At 41.8% G+C, this 13,426-nt stretch overlaps 1 protein-coding gene across 4 annotated transcripts in view; it reads right to left on the bottom strand.

Moving 5' to 3' along the window:
• CHD1L (chromodomain helicase DNA binding protein 1 like) overlaps nt 1-13,103 on the bottom strand; it is a gene marked incomplete at its 5' end in the record, with an annotated part of 61,119 nt that extends 48,016 nt beyond the window's left edge. For all 4 annotated transcript variants that reach the window (XM_079697783.1, XM_079697784.1, XM_079697786.1 and 1 more), the window contains one exon: nt 12,971-13,103. In XM_079697783.1, the coding sequence (XP_079553909.1) occupies nt 12,971-13,103 (133 nt within the window). The remainder of the gene's footprint in view (nt 1-12,970) is intronic.
• Between the last annotated feature and the right edge of the window lie 323 nt (nt 13,104-13,426).

The following is a 13,426-nucleotide window of genomic DNA, read 5'->3' as shown; positions in this document are numbered from 1 at the left end:
AAACAAGCAACGATGAACAACACAATAAATGAAATTAAAAATACTCTAGATGGGATCAACAGCAGAATAACTGAGGCAGAAGAACGGATAAGTGAGGTGGAAGGTAAAATAGTGGAAATAACTACTGCAGAGCAGAATAAAGAAAAGAGAATGAAAAGAACTGAGGACAGTCTCAGAGACCTCTGGGACAACATTAAACGCACCAACATTTGAATTATACGGGTTCCAGAAGAAGAAGAGAAAAAGAAAGGGACTGAGAAAATATTTGAAAAGATTATAGTTGAAAACTTCCCTAATATTGGAAAGGAAATAGTTAATCAAGTCCAGGAGGCACAGAGAGTCCCATACAGAATAAATCCAAGGAGAAATACGCCAAGACACATATTAATCAAACTGTCAAAAATTAAATACAAAGAAAACATATTAAAAGCAGCAAGGGAAAAACAACAAATAACACACAAGGGAATCCCCATAAGTTTAACAGCTGATCTTTCAGCAGAAACTCTGCAAGCCAGAAGGGACTGGCAGGACATATTTAAAGTGATGAAGGAGAAAAACCTGCAACCAAGATTACGCTACCCAGCAGGATCTCATTCAGATTTGATGGAGAAATTAAAACCTTTACAGACAAGCAAAAGCTGAGAGAGTTCAGCACCACCAAAACAGCTTTACAACAAATGCTAAAGGAACTTCTCTAGGCAAGAAACACAAGAGAAGGAAAAGACCTACAATAACGAACCCAAAACAATTAAGAATATGGGAATAGGAACATACATATCAATAATTACCTTAAATGTAAATGGACTCAATGCTCCCACCAAAAGACACAGATTGGCTGGATACAAAAACAAGATACAAAAACAAGACCCATATATATGCTGTCTACAAGAGACCCACTTCAGACCTAGAGACACATACAGACTGAAAGTAAGGGGATGGAAAAAGATATTCCATGCCAATGGAAACCAAAAGAAAGCTGGAGTAGCAATTCTCATATCAGACAAAATAGACTTTAAAATAAAGACTATTACAAGAGGCCTTTCTCACCTTTTGAGATGGCCCACACTCTGTCTGTGGAGTGTGTTTCTCTCTAAATAAATCCACTTCTTACCTACCACTTTGTCTCTCACTGAATTCTTTCTGCGATAAAACATCGTTAAGTCCTTCGTTAAGTCCTGAAACCAGGTTTGTGATCTCAGTTGGAAGACTGTGGGTTTTGGCCGGTTTCAAGTCCCAGCTGCATGGGTTTGAGTCCCAATCAGGGTTTTGGCTGAGTTTGAGTCCTGGCTGCATGGGTTCGAGTCTCAGTCAGGGTTTTGGCCAGGTTTGAGTCCCGGCCGTGTGGGTTCAAGTCCCAGTCAGGGCTTAGGCTGGGTTCAAGTCCCAGCATGTGAGTTCAAGTCCCAATCTGAAGTGCACGGTTTCAGCTGGCGACCACCAAGGGACAGTGGTAAGGTAAGAAAATGTTGAGAGTTAAGTCTTGGTCCTAAAGAGGCCAGTAGGATGCCACGAGCCAGGCATACAGGGGAAGATGCTCTGCCAACATCTGCTCATTTTTGACTGGTGGGTCAACCCCGTATACTTATGCACATCCAACAGCAGGTCCAAGACAGGATTGTTCATCTCTATACTCTTCTCCTTGACTCTGAGGTTCTTCTTCTTCTTCTTGTATTCTTGTTCATTCCTGCTCTATTTCTTTCTTTCTTCTATTAAACCCAGAAGACCTGTGTGACCACCAAGGTGGACTTTTTATTGCTTTTACTCCCCTCCCTCTGACCCTTACAAGTGCTTACCCTTTATTCCCAACTTATAGCTAGACCAACTCCCACCCATCATCAACACAATTGGGGACGTCTTCTGTGCCATTTCTTTGTGAATTTTTGGGCACTAACACCTGGTTGGGAGACTACCTCGGAAGGGATAGCATCTAAAATTGTAAGTGCAAATCTTGACTAAATTGCACGGTGGATTTTGACTTAAGAGTGGAATTTTGGATAGCTCAGGAGTTAGAGACATTACCTCAGGCTTGTCTGAAATGGGTCAGGCTGCATCAGTCCCAACCAATACCCCTCTGGGCCATTTGCTCCAGGATTAGGAAAGATATGGACAACAGGAATTAAAAGGAAAAAACTTAGTAGGTTAGGTAATCAGGTTTGGCCACAATATGAGTTAGGATATTTAAAATGGAGTGAAGTACCCTATGTTCAAATTTTCATGGGCTTGTATCTACGCAATGGAACCCAAAAGGAATTTAAGGTGTGTGTAGCTCGGGAGGAATAACTCTAGGAAGGATACAGAGGACATTTTAACTGACTCACCAAAAAAAAAGAAAAAAAAAAAAAAATTAAATAAAGACATACAAGAGACAAAGAAGGACACTACATAATGATCAAGGGATCATTCCAAGAAGAAAATATAACAATTGTAAATATTTATGCACCCAACATAGGAGCACCTCAATACATAAGGCAAATACTAACAGCCATAAAAGGAGAAATCGACAGTAACACATTCACAGTAGGGGACTTTAACACCGCACTTTCACCAATGGACAGATCATCCAAAATGAAAATAAATAAGGAAACACAAGCTTTAAATGATACATTAAACAAGATGGACTTAATTGATATTTATAGGACATTCCATCCAAAAACAACAGAACACACATTTTTCTCAAGTGCTCATGGAACATTCTCCAGGATAGATCATATCTTGGGTCACAAATCAAGCCTTGGTAAATTTAAGAAAATTGAAGTTGTGTCAAGTATCTTTTCCGACCACAACGCTATGAGACTAGATATCAATTACAGGAAAAGATCTGTAAAAAATACAAACACATGGAGGCTAAACAATACACTACTTAATAACGAAGTGATCACTGAAGAAATCAAAGAGAAAATAAAAAAATACCTAGAAACAAATGACAATGGAGACACGACAACCCAAAACCTATGGGATGCAGCAAAAGCGGTTCTAAGAGGGAAGTTTATAGCAATACAATCCCACCTTAAGAAGCAGGAAACTTCTCTAATAAACAACCTGACCTTGCACCTAAAGCAATTAGAGAAAGAAGAACAAAAAAAACCCCAAAGTTAGCAGAAGGAAAGAAATCATAAAAATCAGATCAGAAATAAATGAAAAAGAAATGAAGGAAACAATAGCAAAGATCAATAAAACTAAAAGCTGGATCTTTGAGAAGATAAACAAAATTGATAATCCATTAGCCAGACTCATCAAGAAAAAAAGGGAGAACACTCAAATCAATAGAATTAGAAATGTAAAAGGAGTAACAACTGGCACTGCAGAAATACAAAAGATCATGAGAGATTTCTACAAGCAACTCAATGCCAATAAAATGGACAACCTGGAAGAAATGGAGAAATTCTTAGAAATGCACAACCTGCCAAGACTGAATCAGGAAGAAATAGAAAATATGAACAGACCAATCACAAGCACTGAAATTGAAACTGTGATTAAAAATCTTCCAACAAACAAAAGCCCAGGACCAGATGGCTTCACAGGCGAATTCTATCAAACATTTTAGAGAAGAGCTAACACCTATCCTTCTCAAACTCTTCCAAAATATAGCAGAGGGAGGAACACTCCCAAACTCATTCTACGAGGCCACCATCACCTTGATACCAAAACCAGACAAGGATGTCACAAAGAAAAAAAACTACAGGCCAATATCACTGATGAACATAGATGTAAAAATCCTCAACAAAATACTAGCAAACAGAATCCAACAGCACATTGAAAGGATCATACACCATGATCAAGTGGGGTTTATTCCAGGAATGCAAGGATTCTTCAATATACACAAATCAATCAATGTGATACACCATATTAACAAACTGAAGGAAAAAAACCATATGATCATCTCAATAGATGCAGAGAAAGCTTTCGACAAAATTCAATACCCATTTATAATAAAAACCCTGCAGAAAGTAGGCATAGAGGGAACTTTCCTCAACATAATAAAGGCCATATATGACAAACCCACAGCCAACATTGTCCTCAATGGTGAAAAACTGAAACCATTTCCACTAAAATCAGAAACAAGACAAGGCTGCCCACTCTCACCACTCCTATTCAACAGAGTTTTGGAAGTTTTAGCCACAGCAATCAGGGAAGAAAAGGAAATAAAAGGAATCCAAACTGGAAAAGAAGAAGTAATGCTGTCACTGTTTGCAGATGACATGATACTATACATAGAGAATCCTAAAGATGCTACCAGAAATCTACTAGAGCTAATCAATGAATTTGGTAAAGTAGCAGGATACAAAATTAATGCACAGAAATCTCTGGCATTCCTATACACTAATGATGAAAAATCTGAAAGTGAAATCAAGAAAACACTCCCATTTACCAGTGCAACAAAAAGAATAAAATATCTAGGAATAAACCTACCTAAGGAGACAAAAGACCTGTATGCAGAAAATTATAAGACACTGATGAAAGAAATTAAAGATGATACAAATAGATGGAGAGATGTACCATGTTTTTGGATTGGAAGAATCAACATTGTGAAAATGACTCTACTACCCAAAGCAATCTACAGATTCAATGCAATACCTATCAAACGACCACTGGCATTTTTCACAGAACTAGAACAAAAAATGTCACAATTTGTATGGAAACACAAAAGACCCCGAATAGCCAAAGCAATCTTGAGAACGAAAAACGGAGCTGGAGGAATCAGGCTCCCTGACTTCAGACTATATTACAAAGCTACAGTAATCAAGACAGTACGGTACTGGCACAAAAACAGAAAGATAGATCAATGGAACAGTATAGAAAGCCCAGAGATAAACCCACACACATATGGTCACCTTATCTTTGATAAAGGAGGCAGGAATGTACAGTGGAGAAAGGACAGCCTCTTCATTAAGTGGTGCTGGGAAAACTGGACAGGGACATGTAAAAGTATGAGATTAGATCACTCCCTAACACCATACACAAAAATAAGCTCAAAATGGATTAAAGACCTAAATGTAAGGCCAGACACTATCAAACTCTTAGAGGAAAACATAGGCAGAACACTCTATGACATAAATCACAGCAAGATCCTTTTGGACCCACCTCCTAGAGAAATGGAAATAAAAACAAAAATAAACAAATGGGACCTAATGAAACTTGAAAGCTTTTGCACAGCAAAGGAAACCATAAACCAGACCAAAACACAACCCTCAGAATGGGAGAAAATATTTGCAAATGAAGCAACTGACAGAGGATTAATCTCCAAAATTTATAAGCAGCTCATGCAGCTCAATAACAAAAAAACAAACAACCGAATCCAAAAATGGGCAGAAGACCTAAATAGACATTTCTCCAAAGAAGATATACGGACTGCCAACAAACACGTGAAAGAATGCTCAACATCATTAATCATTAGAGAAATGCAAATCAAAACTACAATGAGATATCATCTCACACCAGTCAGAATGGCCATCATCAAAAAATCTAGAAGCAATAAATGCTGGAGAGGGTGTGGAGAAAAGGGAACACTCTTGCACTGCTGGTGGGAATGTGAATTGGTACAGCCACTACGGAGAACAGTATGGAGGTTCCTTAAAAAACTACAAATAGAACTACCATATGACCCAGCAATCCCATTACTGGGCATATACCCTGAGAAAACCATAATTCAAAAAGAGTCATGTACCAAAATGTTCATTGCAGCTCTATTTACAATAGCCAGGAGTTGTAAACAACCTAAGTGCCCATCATCGGAGGAATGGATAAAGAAGATGTGGCACATATATACAAACGAAACTGAGCTGTTTGTAATGAGGTGGATAGACCTAGAGTCTGTCATACAGAGTGAAGTAAGTCAGAAAGAGAAAGACAAATACCGTATGCTAACACATATATATGGAATTTAAGAAAAAAAAATGTCATGAAGAACCTAGGGGTAAAACAGGAATAAAGACACAGACCTACTTGAGAATGGACTTGAGGATATGGGGAGGGGGAAGCGTAAGCTGTGACAAAGCGAGAGAGAGGCATGGACATATATACACTACCAAACGTAAGGTAGATAGCTAGTGGGAAGCAGCCGCATAGCACAGGGAGATCAGATCGGTGCTTTGTGACCGCCTGGAGGGATGGGATATGGAGGGTGGGAGGGAGGGAGACGCAAGAGGGAAGGGATATGGGAACAGATGTATATGTATAACTGATTCACTTTGTTATAAAGCAGAAACTAACACACCATTGTGAAGCAATTATACTCCAATAAAGTTGTAAAAAAAAAAAAAAAAAAAGAAGAAGTGCTGTTAAGAATGGAAACAACCTTACATAGAAGGTGTTTTAACAGTGCACAGGGACAACAGAAAATGTCTGAAATCCACATAGAGCTTCTGCCGTTTCTCTTTCCTCTCTCTCTCTTGAAAATAAAATCCAATTTCAGAGAACAGCCATATCTTTGGGAGACGGAAGACCCCAAACATACTTTATAGAAAAACTATTAACAAAAGTAAAACTCTGGTTTGATCTCATGACATTTAAAAAGAAACTAAACAATATATAATTGTAGAACATTGAAAAGATTAACAAATTATTTTTATTAAGCACTTACTAAGTACCACGGAGAGCAGTAAACACTGTACATAAGTTACCCCATTTAATGCTGATAATGATCCCATGTACTAGGTATTATCCACATATTGTACGCTAGAAAATTCAGAAAATCAAAGAAAATTAAAATGTGAAATCTGGAGACTTCTGCTATTGGGAAGATGGAGATGTTCTTTTCCCCATTCCTCTTGCTAATATAACTAAAAATCCTGAATATTACAAAGAAAATGAACATAATAAGATGACTCTGAAAAGGTGGGGTGAAGAAGGCATACTGGTTAGTAACCTCGGAACCCAGTAAACAACACAGTGATGAGTTCCCTGGGTTTCTTTTTGCCTCATATATCCAGACTTAGAGGTGAAGAAATTGGCCACCCAGAAATGCCAATGGACATAGAAAGAAAAACAAAAAAAGCCCACAAAAGCCTACTCCCACTAGCCAAAGGAAAGGGACAGCCTAGAGAGACAGAAAATGTAAACTTTTAGACAATAACCACTCCAGTTAAGCCAAACACCATACGGAAAAAAACGTGGCCCACCCACATCAGCAAAGGCCAAATGGGAAACTACACCTCCACCCTCAAGAGGCTGTAATGAAGTTCCCCAACATCTCCAGCAGGAAGGTACCAGAGAGGGCTAGGTAGGGAGCCAGGATTTTCATCCCCACTCACCAATAATGAGGCCATCTCCACTCCATTTCTCCCTCCCATGCAGGTCAATGGAGACCACATAGTGAGCCTGGACTTCTACCCCTACTAGATCTTATGAGCCCCCTCCCCAACTACCCCTAGAAATGGTGTCAAAGGAGGTCCAGTGGAGACTCAGGATTTTTATCACTGCCTAGAGGTAATGAGACCACCCCTACCAGTGTCAGTGGGAACCAAGTTGGGAGCCGGTACTCTCATTCTCACCCAGAAGTAAGGAGGAACCCCCTCCCTATCACCAGGTATCAAGAGAAGCTCAGAGGGGGAGCCTAACTTCTATTTCCACCTGGTAGTAACAAAGCAGCAACCCCCCTTCCCCTGCCAGAGCAGCATGAAACAGACAACTGAACAGAAGGTTTAAATAAGATCCTGAGTCTCAAAACATAAGACAAAAATTTCCAGGTTTCAATAAAAAAGATCATGCATTATACCAAGAACCAGGAAGGTTTCAAACTGAATGAAAAACGATAATCCACAGATGCCAACATCCAGATGACACAGATGTTACACTTATTTTAAAGCAGCAATGATAAAAATGCTTCAACAAGCAACCATGAACATGCTTAAAACAACTGAAAAAATAGAAAGCCTCAGTAAAGAAAGTCTCAGCAAAGAAAAAGAAGATATTTAAAAATACAATAACCAAAGTGAAAAGCTCAGAGAATGTACTTGATAGCAGAATGGAGAGAAGAAAGAATCAGTGGACTGTAAGACAGAACCATAGAAATTACTCAACCTGAACAATGGAGAGAAAACGGACTGAAAACAAATGAACAGAGCTTCAGGGAACTGCAAGTCTCTAACAAAAGAACTACATTCATTCATTGACATCCTAGAAAGAGATAAGAAACAGGACAGGGCTAAAAAAGAGTACTCACAAAAATGGGTGAAAACTTCCCACATTTGGCAAAAGACCTACAGATTCAAGGTGAATGAACTTCAAGCATAATAAAAGAATAAATCCAAAGAAATATACTCCAAGACACATCATAATTAACTTCCTAAAGACAAAGAAAATGTCTTGAAAGCAGCCAGAGGAAAATGACATAAGTTACCTAGAGGGGAAAAACCAGGAGGCCATTACCCCAACTGTCAGCTCCAGGACCCTACTGCCTCAGCTGCAAACCATGCCAGCAAAGTGGATGCTCAGTACCCTACCCAACCCCACTGAGGTTAAGAGTTACGGCCAAAAGAAATGTAGAAAATTTAAATCCCTCAGGGACTGCAGCCTTTCTCCCTCACTTTCCTCTTCCAAATCTTCCACAGTCATCTGCTAGGTGGAAGTCAAGTCATATGCACAACACAACTCCAGGCACGTCTCGGAAATGCAGTCTTTTTCTTTCTAACCTCTAGGAGGCAGTAAGGCATGCTTCGGGGTTGGGGAAGAAATAAATTTGAGGGACTTCCCTGGTGGCACAGTGGATAAGCCCCCGCGCTCACACTGCAGTGGGCCCAGGTTCAATCCCTGGTCAGGGCACTAGATCCCACATGCATGCCACAACTAAGGAGCCCACCTGCCACAACTAAGACTTGGTGCGGGACTTCCCTGGTGGCACAGTGGTCAAGAATCCGCCTGCCAATACAGCAGACATAGGTTCCAAGCCCTGGTCCAGGAAAATCCCACATGCCACAGAGCAGCTAAGCATGTGCACCACAACTACTGAGCCTGCGCTCTAAAGCCTGCAAGCCACAACTACTGAGTCCACATGCCACAACAACTGAAGCCTGTGCGCCTAGAGCCTGTGCTCTGCAACAAGAGAAGCCACCGCAATGAGAAGCCTGCGCATTGCAACGAGGTGTAGCCCCTGCTCACTGCAACTGCAGAAAACCCGCACGCAGCAACGGAGAGCGAGCATAGACACAAATGAATGAATTAATTAATCAATGAATGAATAAATAAAATAAAATAAACTCCAAATGGATTAAAGACCTAAATGTAAGACCGGACACTACAAAACTCCTAAAGGAAAACATAGGAAGAACACTCTTGGACATGGATCACAGCAAGATCTTTTTTGACCCACCTACTATAGTAATGCAAATAAAAACAAAAATAAACAAATGGCACCTAATGAAACTTAAAAGCTTTTGTATAGCAAAGGAAACCATAAAAAAAAATGATAACCCTCAGAATGGGAGAGAACATTTGCAAATGAATCAACAAAGTATTAATCTCCAAAATATACAAGCAGCTCATGCAGCTCAATATCAAAAAAACAAATAACCCAATGAAAAAATGAGCCGAAGACCTGAATAGACATTTCTGCAAAGAAGACATACAGATGGCCAAGAGGTACATGAAAACATGCTCAACATCACTAATTATTAGAGAAAGGCAAATCAAAACTACAATGAGGCATCACCTTACACCGGTTAGAATGGCCGTCATCAGAAAATCTACAAATAATAAATGTTGGAGAGGGTGTGGAGAAAAGGGAACCCTCTTCCACTGTTGGTGGGAATGTAAATTGATACAGTCACTATGGAGAACAGTATGGAGGTTCCTTAAAAAACTAACAATAGAATTATCACATGACCCAGCAATCCCATTACTGGGCATATACCCTGAGAAAACGATAATTCAAAAAGACACATGGGGCTTCCCTGGTGGCGCAGTGGTTGGGAGTCCGCCTGCTGATGCAGGGGACACGGGTTCGTGCCCCGGTCAGGGAAGATCCCACATGCCGCAGAGCGGCTGGTCCCACGAGCCATGGCCGCTGAGCCTGTGCGTCCGGAGCCTGTGCTCCGCAATGGGAGAGGCCACAATGGTGAGAGGCCCGCGTACTGCAAAAAAAAAAAAAAAAAAAAAAAAAAAAAGACACAAGCACCCCAGTGTTAATTGCAGCACTATTTACAAGTCATGGAAGCAACCTAAATGTCCATCGACAGACGAATGGATAAAGAAGATGTGGTACATATACACAATGGAGTATTATTTAGTCATAAAAGGGAACGAAATTGGTTCATTTGTAGAGATGTGGATGGACCTAGACACTGTCATACAGAGTGAAGTAAGAAAGAGAAAAACAAATATCGTACATTAATGCATATTTGTGGAATCTAGAAAGATGGTACAGATGAACCGGTCTGCAAGGCAGAAATAGAGACACAGATGTAGGGAACAAACGTACGGACACCAAGGAGGGAAAGGGGGGGGTTGGATGAATTGGGAGGTTGGGATTAACATATACACACTAATATGTATAAAATAGATAACTAATGAGAACCTACTATATAGCACAGGGAACTCCACTTTGCTGTACAGTAGAAACTAACACAACGTTGGAAAACTACTATACCCCAATTAAAAAAAAATTCATAGCAATAATAAATATTTGGTTCCAAGATATTTTTTAGTATTATTTAAAAGAGCAAAAAAAGAACCTAAATACCTAAATAGAGTGGCTGGCTAAATTACAGCACATCCATACACTGAAATAGTCTGTACCTAATAAATATGATATTGAAGAAGACTAAATGATAATAAGGAAAAAAATTATGGTTTCCAAAAAGTATGTACATGAAACCCCATTTTTGCACTTCTCCCTCAGTCCCTGCTCCACCCTGGAAAAGAAAGAAAAAAAGAAATTACATACACACATATGCATGCACAGACCAAGGACTGGCAGGATAGATAATAAGATATTAACAGTAATAGGATTATGTATATTACTGTTTTTTCTTTATGCATAAAATATTACCCTAAATGATTTACAGAGAACATGTACTACTTCTGTCAATCAGAGGGAAAAAAAATCATTAACCATGTTTAACCAACTCACAAAGAATAGTTTCTAAGAATATTAATTTATTCTGGCAAATAGAAATAGGAATTTCAAGTTATAAGATTAAATGGTTATTCCTCTGAGTATACCTATCTTCTAATTTTTTCTTTCCCCCCACTATCCACTTATCCATGCCCACCACCAAGCTTCCACATTTGTCTATTTACTTCTTCATTCACTCACTCTAATTCATCCAGGGAAACTTGCAACCTCTTATCTATCTCCTCAATTTCACTATAGTAACAGCACTGGTCCATGTGTATATTTCTCCAAGTGTATTACTGACAGTCCAGTATCAATGTGCACATTAGAACAAGCCTTCTCTCACACATAGTATCATACCCAAAAACACATGCAAGGAAATAGGCAAACACAAATAATCATGTATAAACTTTGGCTCTGGGCTTCCCTGGTGGCGCAGTGATTGAGAGTCCGCCTGCCGATGCAGGGGACACGGGTTCGTGCCCCGGTCCGGGAGAATCCCACATGCCGCGGAGCGGCTGGGCCCGTGAGCCATGGCCACTGAGCCTGCGCGTCCGGAGCCTGTGCTCCGCAACGGGAGAGGTCTCAACAGTGAGAGGCCCGCGTACCGCAAAACAAAAACAAAAACAAACTTTGGCTCTATAAACATATAAACTTTACACCAAACTTAAAAGCATCAGTCTGTAAATTCATATTTAAATTGGATCCATACTCCTTACAGACACAGAGATACCATTTTCATAGATTCAGAGCCTCAAGAAGGGAGAGTTCTTTCTCTTCCATGTCTGTATCCTATCTATTTATCTCTTCCCATCCCTCTTCTAAGTTGGACATAGAACTGCCCCTTTTGTTTCATTCATAACAAAACCTCACCCGTCCTTCGTATTTGGCACACAGTATGAGTTCAATAGATACTTGTTTATATTTTTGAAATCACTCACAGACTCCAATCTAGAAACTCCAGGAGAGCAGGGCCCACATTTGTATCCTCATCTCTGCACCTAACATCTTGCAGCATGTGACTCTCAGTAGCACTCAATAAATAATATATCATTATTATTGATCCAAGAGTAAGACAGTTAAGGCACAGCACTGCGTTCCCCATTTTATAAATAAAACGAGTATGGGAGAGGTTAGGTGGTGAGTCAAGAGCAGGCCGGGAAATAGGACTGGGTCTCTCCATCCTATGACCTCCATCCAGAGATGCGGTCTGCCCCCCTTCCTGCAGACCTCAGGGGGATGCAAGTTTTCGCGCTTCGAAGTTTCTAGGGAAAGGCTACTATAAATAAAATAGCTACATGCAGTAATGAGTTTATGAACTTTGCTTAGCTGCATACTTCAAATTATAGCGTTGAGGGAGAATTGACCAGTGGAGTATTATCAAAGAAATGCGCGCGCACGGTAAACGAAGAAGAAAAGTGAAGCTTGGATCAGAGTTCTGATAGTTTTACACAAGCAACTAGTTAAACCCCCCAAGCCAGGCCTCCAAACCCACCGGAACAGAAATTTTAAACCCACACCTTTGGGGCGCCAGGACGCCCTCCGCTTCTTCAGAGAGGACGGTCCTACCTTCCGAACAGGGGCCTCACCAAGTTCCCCCTCCACAGGGCCAGCGTGCCGGGTGGCGGGGGCCGCGGGCGGGCCTCGCTTCCCTGCCGGGAAACACATTCTTCCCGCGTCCGCGGGCCCTGCGCGCTGCGCAGGCGGGGTAAGGGCTACCTGGCCCCAGGCGGGGTTCCTCTCCTCCCAGCCCCACCGCAGGGGCGAGAAGGGAAGGCCCTGTTGTCCGCAGGTTAAAAACCCACAAGACGGTCCACCCGCGGCACCGCCGGACCGTTCCTGGCGCCGGGTCCCGGGCCGGGAGAGGAGAGTCCCGAAGAGTCGCGCGGCGTAGCCGGAAGTTCCCCCGTGGCCACTGACCTGTCAGGCCCCACTGCTGCAAGTCCTGCTCCTGCACCCGCGCCCGCGCCGCCTCGACTCGGCTCTCGCCCTGAAGAGTCTGTAGAAAGCCGGGCATGCCGCCCTCGCGGGTCGTAGCGCCCTCACGCTCCATCAAGCCACGGCGAGGCTCCGCCCTGCGCCGCCCCGCGCGCTTCCTTCCCGACGTTCGCGGCCTAACCCCCGGGCGCCGCCGCCGCCAGAGGGCGCGTCCGGCGCTGAGGTTTGGGCGCGGAGAGTGCCGGAAGGTATCCTACCCGCTGTTGAGGAGCGCTTGCAGCCGGGTGCGCGTGGGGCCGCTCGATTCTCACAGCTTATGCCCTCTCTAGGCGACTGATGACCTGAAACGCTCGTCACTCACTTATTATTTAATCAACATTGACTGTCATGTGCCAGGTGCTCTGCTGGGCTCTGGGGTTATAGCATTCAGTAAGACAT

This window comes from Hyperoodon ampullatus, assembly GCF_949752795.1.
Source record: "Hyperoodon ampullatus genome assembly, chromosome: 2".
NCBI classification, from domain to species: Eukaryota; Metazoa; Chordata; class Mammalia; order Artiodactyla; family Ziphiidae; genus Hyperoodon; species Hyperoodon ampullatus.
The sequence above is the reverse complement of the archived record's forward strand: the minus strand, read 5'-3'. Positions and strand labels throughout refer to the sequence as shown.